Source organism: Saccostrea cucullata, unplaced genomic scaffold, assembly GCF_032062105.1.
Source record: "Saccostrea cucullata isolate Sc308-1 unplaced genomic scaffold, CSIRO_AGI_Scuc_v1 ctg4401, whole genome shotgun sequence".
NCBI classification, from domain to species: domain Eukaryota; kingdom Metazoa; phylum Mollusca; class Bivalvia; order Ostreida; family Ostreidae; genus Saccostrea; species Saccostrea cuccullata.
This window is the reverse complement of record NW_026931318.1, coordinates 37928-47203: the sequence shown is the minus strand read 5'-3', so window position 1 is coordinate 47203 and position 9276 is coordinate 37928. Positions and strand designations below refer to the sequence as shown.

At 33.6% G+C, this 9276-nt stretch overlaps 1 protein-coding gene across 1 annotated transcript; it reads right to left on the bottom strand.

Annotated features, from left to right (window-relative positions):
- Positions 1-190: 190 nt before the first annotated feature.
- LOC134232160 (uncharacterized) lies at positions 191-4300 on the bottom strand. Its single transcript, XM_062714104.1, has 2 exons — positions 2843-4300; positions 191-1337 (listed from the first exon to the last, which is right to left on the bottom strand). The coding sequence occupies exons 1-2, from the start codon at positions 3308-3310 to the stop codon at positions 1257-1259; spliced, it is 549 nt and encodes a 182-aa protein (XP_062570088.1). The 5' UTR covers positions 3311-4300; the 3' UTR covers positions 191-1256.
- Between the last annotated feature and the right edge of the window lie 4976 nt (positions 4301-9276).

The window sequence follows — 9276 nt, the reverse complement described above, 5'->3', positions numbered from 1 at the left end:
ATACACCTTCAAACCTCACTCATTCTGACACAAACACCTTTGACCTTTCACACTCTCAAACTAACTAATGAGCATTCAACCCCATGAATATCAATGAACGACTTTATGAATGACTGAACACATAGTAAATTCCAGAGTACTGTAATTCACTATGCTGTATAATGGATGAAAATGATGATGATGATGGTAATGAAATGATTAGTATATTAGGTCATAAATTATAAATAAATAAATTATAAAGTATGTATTATAATATTAATTTATTCACCCTGTGACATTCTCCCCCTCTTAGAGAAAAATGTCTCCTGACATTTCAAATATGAAACATATCACATCTGAAATAAAATAGATCAGTTAAATTAAAACAATAACGCCTAATTCTTGACACTTGATCCTTGGAAATGTCTTCTCCTGTATACAAGAAGAACTGTAATGCATTATAAACATAAGTTGTAATGCTAATGATCAATCAAAAGAACAAGCATAATCCAACTAAAATCAAATACACTATTCTGAAAAACAATACATGTTAAGTATCATAAAATAAACTAAGTAACTAGTCTAAGCTACAACTAAATCTACTGTCATAAAACTACAATACACAACTACTGTTTATCATACTTTTGATCATCAATAAAATTAATTTAGTAACTCTTCTAAGCAAATTACTAAATGTAAGATCATAAAACTATAATACATATTTCATAACCCTGTGGCATTCTCCCCCTATACATACCAAACCTGAGCACACTGTTCCCCAACTACCCATTCACCGTATTTATCTGGTGCCTTTCGCACCCGAGTAGAGCGTCTCGGTTGTGCGGTAGACAGACTCGTTTCACGTTCACGTGGCTGATTTCGATTAACACTAGTGTAATCTAAGCCAGAAGTTGTGTTAGAGTTATTATCTTGAATATAAGATTCAGGATCAACAGAAAAAAATGAATCTTTCTGTTGCATAGGTCTACTGACATTATTACTAACATTGAAAGTATGATGATTTGGTCTACCATAAACATCATTACTCACATTGAAAGTATGTTGACTTTGACTGTTGACATTATTGCTCACATTGAAAGTATACATTGCCCTAGAACCACTTGATCCCATATGTTCACTTGAACTATTGAGATCAATACTGTGATCTACACCTGAAGTGTTAAATAAGACATTGTTCTTTCTTCTAGAGTTAAATGGTCTTGAGACATATATTTCCTGTTCGGAATCTGATTCACTGGAATCAGACTCTTCTTCACTTACTTCACCTTTCCTCTTCTTACTTTGTCTGGTCTTTCTTTTGATAACTGTTGGGGGTGTCTCTTCAATCTCTTCTTCATCTGCAAGAAACATAAAAGCTAGTAATAAATTTCTGTGCAGTAACCTTGTAGTAATGCTTTCCAAAATCTTAAAGAACCATCTGACTTTCTAGCAAGTACAACATTTGAACAATATGGACTTTTTGATTCTCTTATGGCATTTGCCTCTAACATTTCTTTAAGGTGTTGTCTTACCTCGTCATACATTCCTGGATGTATTCGTCTATAGGGTTCCTTAAATGGAGTATTATCTGACAGGTTAATTTCATGCTCCACTAAGTCTGTTCTACCTATATCTTTTAAAGAAGTAGAAAAAATGTGTTTCCATTTGTTCAAAAATTGGTGACAACTCTCAACTTGATCAGGGGATAATTCGTTTTCATTGATTTTCACCCCTAACTCTAATAGGTCTAATTTTGATGTAATTTTAGAATCATTTGATTTTGAAGGTTTTCAAGCATATACTACTTTTACAGAACTTAATTTACAAATAAGGGACTTTGGTGATACTTTGATTGGTCGCGCTGACATGTTACATACCTTATAGGAATTCGTGAGTTCTTACCATTTTTGACTGAAACCACTCTTGGACATACTAAAAGACTGTTGTTATTTGATTGATTTTCAATCTGTTCTGTAATAGCGGCACTTACCTGCATGCTGTTACAAGACTTGACTATTCCTGAGATAGGTTTTACCTCATAAGGACCTACTGTAATGGAACACTTGTTAGTGGTCTTTACAGGAATATCATTGTTAATACTAAGATTTGCAAATGCTGATTTCCATTCCTCTGGAACATCTCTATGTTCTGAGTTTGCATAATCTTTACACAACCTGATAACGTTCGTACCTACAATAAAAGGAACTTTACTGTTGTATCCAGTTCCTTTTGTGACTAGAGCTAGTACATAAAAAGGATTCAAGGACAAAAATGGAATTTGTAATTCAACTTCAATATATCCTGAAAATGGAAAATTCCCTTCTGCGCTATAAACTTTGAGTTCAAAGTCTTCTATTTTATGCAACTCTGGTTTGTCTTGTAAAGATTGGTAAAAATTTTCAGACATACAAGTGACCATTGATCCAGTATCAATCAAAGCTTTTGTTTCTACACTATTTACAAATATGATACTTTCATTCTGATTTCCAACCATTCTTGAAAACAAATCATTAGATTCAGAGATTGTGTTTCTAATAGGGCTTTTCTGAACCTTGTTTTCCTCCTCCATCTGCCCTTTAATAGAAGAAGTTAGTATTTTTTTGAATTCTGTCCAACTTGGGATGGTTTGTTTTGACTTTGACCTTGGCTTTGACCTTGATTTTGACCTTGACTTTGACCACGACCTCGACCAAAACCTCTGTTTGAGTAATTGAATCTACCCCTTTGTAAATGAACCTCTGTTTGAATAGAAACTTTGTTGTCTCTGTGTATTGCTTTCTAATTCCTAAACTCTTTTGTTCAATTGTTGGAAACTTTTTGCATTACTGTCAATATTCTGTTCTAACCTTTCCATCATCCTTACGATTGTCTGTAATTCTTTCTGTGGGTCTGTCGATGATGTATTATTCTCTGCTCTCTCTGCCTGTTGAAATGCCTGTCTTGCTGACTTTGTTGTTCTAGAACTCCTTTGTGATGTTATCTCCTCTTGCACCTTCCTAATTTCCCTGAGTAAAGATTCAAAATTTTTAATAGAGTCAAACAGATGTCTCGTACTTTGTTTTAAATGTTGACTAAATAAACCTGTCCAAAATTTGCTTCTTAACATCCCATCTCTGGCTTCATTACCAATGTGACCAAATTTGATTGCTTTGGACAATGTGTCTTCTAATCTAGAAGCAAATACAACAATGGATTCCCCCTCTTTTTGACAATCATTGTAAAATGACTGCATAAGCGTCTCGCCTGAGGCTACATTGCCAAAAAATCCATCTAATTTTTTCAAAATGTCTTGAATAAAAGCTTTATCCCCCACTAATACATGTACTAGCATACTTCTAGCTAAACCTTTTAAAGAATTTCTTACGGCTTGAAGTAGAATATGTTCTGGGTACTGATTTGAATTTAGTAACCATCTTACTTCAAAATTCCAAACTTCATACCTAACTTCCCCTTTTTGTGGTTCATCTGTTCCACTAAATGTAGTTTAGGGGTGGGATATTGATTACCTTGTAACATGGAGACATTACCAGGATTCTTGGAATCACTCATTGTATTGAATAGTTTTGACATAGGAGACATATGCACCCAATTTGGACTTTTGAAAGGAGTACTTGTCTTTTGCTCTTGTTTAAGGCTTGCATTTACCAATACTTCATATTCCTCTTTTGTAAGAACCTTATAGTTTGGGTCTTTGTTTACTTCATTTATGTGATCTTTAATAGAAATTTCTTCCCCGTCTGGTTTTCCAGCACCATTACCATTTCCAGTAGCCATAATCAAAGAGTCTGTGAAACTAATGACCACTTATTTTATACAATATACACGTAACAACTGCACAGGTATGTTAATATGATTGGGTCAGTCCCTTCCAATACTGACCTGGCTGCGAAACATGTATATGTATATCTGACAATAAAATCTATGGTACAATTTATATGAAACAGGGATATTCTCTGTGATTGGGTGTGTCCCTACCAACAGAGACGTACCTGCCTCAGAATAATGCACCAATAAAACAAATAACAGTATCTAAGTAAACATTACGATGAATTGATAAAAATGCATTCAATCAGTCTTTTCAGCCATACTCTTCCTAACAAAGAGTCTGGATGAACTCCATCTATGTACAACTGAAAATTGTATGAAATGCGTTGACTCTTGCCTTTTTCTTTTCTGTATTTCAATAAATCAAGCTTAAATCTAGGCCCAGAAACAAGATGAGTAGAATTTACATTCCTGATGTAATCATTCAGGATGCCAATGATTTCATTCAAAGTTTTGTCTTGATCTTTGAAATTTTCAGGATTACTGTGAAATTTTGTTTTATTCCAGTCCACATTGAATATGGAGGAATGTCCAAAAATACAGGTGTAACCTCTTTGAACTGATTGATAAAAGATACAAATAAATCAATATACTGAATGATACTAGTATTTTGGCGCCCCACGTTGAATTCACCCTGTGACATAATTTATATAGCCCCCCTACCACTAGAACCCCTGACCCTGGGGCCATTACATTCAAATGTTTGGAAGAGGCAGTTTTATTCAACATAACTCTGCACTTGGTTAGTTTATTTAATGCCCACAAACAGAAAAGAAGAATTTCAAATTTATGCATTTTCACTATATAATCAATAGAGTCCCGCCCTAGCACTAGAACCCCTGACACTGGTGCCATGAAATTCACAATTTTGGAAAAGGTGGTCATTTTCAACTTACCTATGTACTTGGTTAGTTTATTTAATGCCCAGGAGCAGAAAAAAAGAATTTCAAAAAATAATGCATTTTTTAACCTGTTTAGTCCCGCCCTAGCACTATAACCCCTGAACTTGGGGCCATGAATTTCACATTCTGATAGAGGACTCAATGCTGATTACAATCATACCAACAATTTGACTGCTTGATATCCAGGAGTCAAGAGGAAGATTTTTAAAGATTACACTAGTTTTAGTGGTTTTTGCCCCACCCCCAGGCCCCAGGGTTGGGTGGGGTGGAAGGGACCATGAAATTCACAATTCTTGTTCCCCTTTACCCATAGATGCTATATGCCAAATTTGTTTGAAATTGGTTCAGTGGTTTCAGAGAAGAAGCTTAAAATGTTCAAATGTTAACGCACTACGACCGACGCATGACGGACGAGGACAGACAAAAACGGATATCAATAGGTCACCTGAGTTTAAAACCGTAATACCCACATATCACAACTCCTTCTTGAAGATGGATATAAGACATAGGAACATAGATAGCAACGCATGCAAATATACAAAGAATTTCAATAAATAGAATTGTGATAAATTAATATTTTTCTCATAATTATATACTACACTTCTTTTCTTGTTTAGCAAGGATTTTTTTATTTCTTAGTTTAAGTTTGAGAACATTTGGCATTTAATTTTTTTTAAATAAACTTATGGTAAACTATTTATGAATCTTTATTCTGAAACTTTGTATCGATGTATTTTGTGGATCAGTATTTTTTCTTCTCAAAATATCCCGTATACAGTTTTATATATATATCATATTGGTATTTTAAAGTGGTTACGACTTGCGTGTCTTTTTTTTACAATTGGATATTTTGTGCATGATTTGCGTTTATAAAACATTCCAGTTGTAAACAGGCTAAGTATCATAAGATGTAAATACTCTAACACCTGATGATATAATTTACAAGACAATCAAATTTATCTGTCAATGGTAAAAATAAATTCATAACCCAAATTGAAATATTTTTACTGCCTAAATTCCCTATAACAATTTAATTTCTTTACTTTATAAACTTTAGAGTCCACTGAAAAGACTATCCAGGTTGCTCAGTTAGTAGAGACCATCTCCGTGATTCAAAAAGCGCGGATTCGAACCTCGGCCTTGATTGAACTAATTCGATAAAGGTAAGATTGCAACTGCTCCGTCGCCAAGCACTCTGTATGTTACAGTGCAGAATAAAACTTGTTACTCTTTGTTGGCTCACTGGGTAAAAGTCTTAATTGAAGCCCTTCCCTCATATATAGAGAAGTCTCTGTATACCTAAAAAGAATTTTTCAAATGGGACGAAAAATATCCTTGAATTGATTTATCATTTCACTGAAAAGTCTTGCTATATCTGATACTTATTTTCAAGATAATTGATGGCCATTTTCACTTACATGCATCTTAACATAACGCTTATTAACATGTCAAAGCCAGCACTTGTAGCAAAAAAAATCAATATAAATATTCGTTTATACTTGTACATTAGAGCTGTGTTGACAATATGGCCATGTGCAAAATTATGAATCCTTTAAAATTATGATGATGAGCAGATAAATTTTTTCCAAGGATACACATATAGCTCTAGTATGCTGGCTTCAGCACCATTATACCAAGATAAATTATCAGATCTGATTATCGGTAATTGGGAGTGTATCAAGACACGGAACATTATCTTACTTCATTTTTATATCTAATGACAGCTACAAGTTGGAATTGATCAGTTGCAGCATATAAAGAAAGGAATTTTTTTTATTCTTCTTTAAACAGGAGCTACGGGGGTTGATAAAATAGTACGCGAACTAGTTCAATAACTTCCATAAAAGGAAAATTTGGTGTAAGTGTTGATAATATTCTAAATTAATTCTCCCCGATTTTAATGCACCGTTCTGCTCATGCACGAATTACGTGATATAGTAGCTGCATATTTGTAGCTCTCCGAAAAAATATATTGATACACTGGAGAGCTACAGTGCCTTCCATAGAAAAAAAAATGTATATTTATTGCGCTAGGTTCTTGATCAATTCTTCCTAATTCTTACCTTAATTGCAAAAAATGAAAGATTTCAAAAAGTTTCATTATCCTCAATTAAGTACTATAATCGTAGTTGACATCTGAACGAGGCAAATTGGACCGAATTATCTTTGAAACCAAAATGGCAGTAAAAATAAGCGAAATGTTCGATGATTACAATACCATGGTCAGGAGGACTATTAATAGCAATCATGAGGAATGTTTGGTTGTGGAAACAGCGAAAGAATATGTTAGGAACTCACAGTTAATAATATTTTTATATTACAGTTTTAAAAACATGGAGAAATCAATGAAGAACCGAGCGCACTTTTTGTGCGCAATAAATATACAGTTTTTTCAAAGGGTGGCACTGCTTTCAGGTCTATCAATATATTTTTTTCGGAGAGCTACAAATCTGCAGCTAATGATATAGGCGGTCAAGTGACCTCCTCCGTAGCGTTCTGTCACAAATATGAGTTTTATATTTCTTTCAATATAAGTTAATTTTTATAAAAAGAAGAGTTCATTTGTCAGAAATGGTCAATTCTTAGTAATAGCATAGGTGAATAAGAATATCCTTTCCAAAAATAAGCATGACGACCATCAAAACCCAAATTGTCTGTCTCGGGAGAGTCGTTTATTCAAGGTGAATAGTGAATGGGTTCCTCCTTCGTATCATATCTAATATGTTTAATATCTTAAGTAAACGATATCTTAGGAATTCAATAATTGTATTATTGTTAAAATATTTAACTATTTTAAGTGTACATGTAAATTGGGGGTCTTTGATAGCAAATTACTCTTTTCAAACTTGCTTTCACTGTGCAAAATTAATAACAAGTGTTTGTGTTAACCATCTTCCTTCCTTCACTAAAACGATCAGTCCAATCATTGATTGAATTTACAGGAAGTCATATGTCTAAAAAAAACTATGTGCAGTTTTTAATACGCTACTTTAAAGGCTTTCAGCACGGGATATCATAAATTTTTCAGTCGTTTGTTAAACGAGTACGACAGAGGAAACCATTTTTCGTCACAAGTGACCTACATAGTGACGTCATTTTCAATATGTAACGTCACAATAAAGGAGCAAAACTTTATTCAGCATATGTTATTTATAGAACTTGTGAATGGTTATGCGTGTTCCATTATTTTTCAAATTTGCATTGTGATTTTGTAGATATAGATATAGGTCCCGATTTTTTGATCAGCCTTCGTAGTCACATTTTGTTTTCTGATTAATTTCCTTTAGTTTCAATATATTTCCAATTGTAGATCAATGATTGCGCTAAAGCTACTAAGGCTGCATGATAGATCATAATACATTATTTTTAAATTAAATACAAAACTGCTGCATTAACCAAACTTATTGTAGAAGCGTAGCCAAGAAAATGTATAGCAAAAAAAAAAAAAAAAAAAAACAAGCAAAAAAACAAACAAAAAAAAAACAAAAAACAAAAAAAACAAAAACAAAAAACAAAGCAAATTCAAAGAATTTTGGTCCCTCGCTTTCAGGGTCTTTGTGGGTGAGAAGTTATTTTTTATGACTTGCAGTGTCTAATATAAACATCCTATCATATATCATTTATTTAGAAATTATCATGGAAGTTGATTGTTTTTTTTAAATAAGGTCAATCGTCAAGGTCAAATGTAAGAAATTATAGCATGCTCGGAATATTTTATTTTGTCACAGGTAATGTCCATGTCATATATCAAATCCCTATCTCTTCTCAATATAAGGAAAAGGGTGTGTTTGTAAAACACTGAATACCCCGAATGGCAACATAACGAAGAGTAAACTTTTCTTAGATGCAAATTAAATACATTATTACCCAAGGTAGGGTTTTTCCCACAAAAAATACGATTGTAAAATCAAAATCCCTAGCACAACCTGTTCAAAAGCTAAAGCCGAGGATACATTTTTGAAAGGTACCGTAGGTCAAACTCCAAGCTGAAAGGGTCAACTGAGTTGATGGTTTCTTAAGAAAGGTTTTGTCACAAGTAATACTTATGGGAAGGATGAAAACCCTAACCGTTCAAAAGTTATGACCAAGGTTTAAAGTGTGTTAAAAGTAGGTCAACTCCAAAGTCAAGGTCAAAGAGTTAAGTTGTTGGTATCCAATGAAAGGTCTTGTCACAAGGATTACATATGTGACAGGCACGTAGCAAAAGGGGAGGGGGGGCTGCCCTCCCCCACTTTTTCCCAATAATACTCATACTATAGGAGATCTTCATTGAAAGGTTGAATGCCCCCCCCCCCCCTAACTGTTAGTGATGTATGAAAAACGTGATAAAAAAATCAATTCTAAAAATGGTACTGGAAAGAATTGGCATGGGAAAAAATTGCAATTGAAAAAAGTTGTAGGATCATGGATCTTGTGTACTTTTCTGTATGTGACTGTATTTCATTTATCATCTACAGTATACTTACATATATTTTGTGATATATTGATATACTTATGGTTATTGAATTTGTATGTGTATACCCAGATTGCTTTGTCAATGTCATTGTTCTTATACAAATGAACATAATTT

Bases quoted from the DNA above. Each gene is read 5' to 3' on its own strand.
- LOC134232160 (XM_062714104.1), bottom strand. From the start codon at position 3,310: ATGCTAGTACATGTATTAGTGGGGGATAAAGCTTTTATTCAAGACATT. The intron at 1,338-2,842 runs GTAAGGATGATG...TGTTTCTTGCAG, and splicing joins AGAAAGAATTACAGACAATC to ATGAAGAAGAGATTGAAGAG.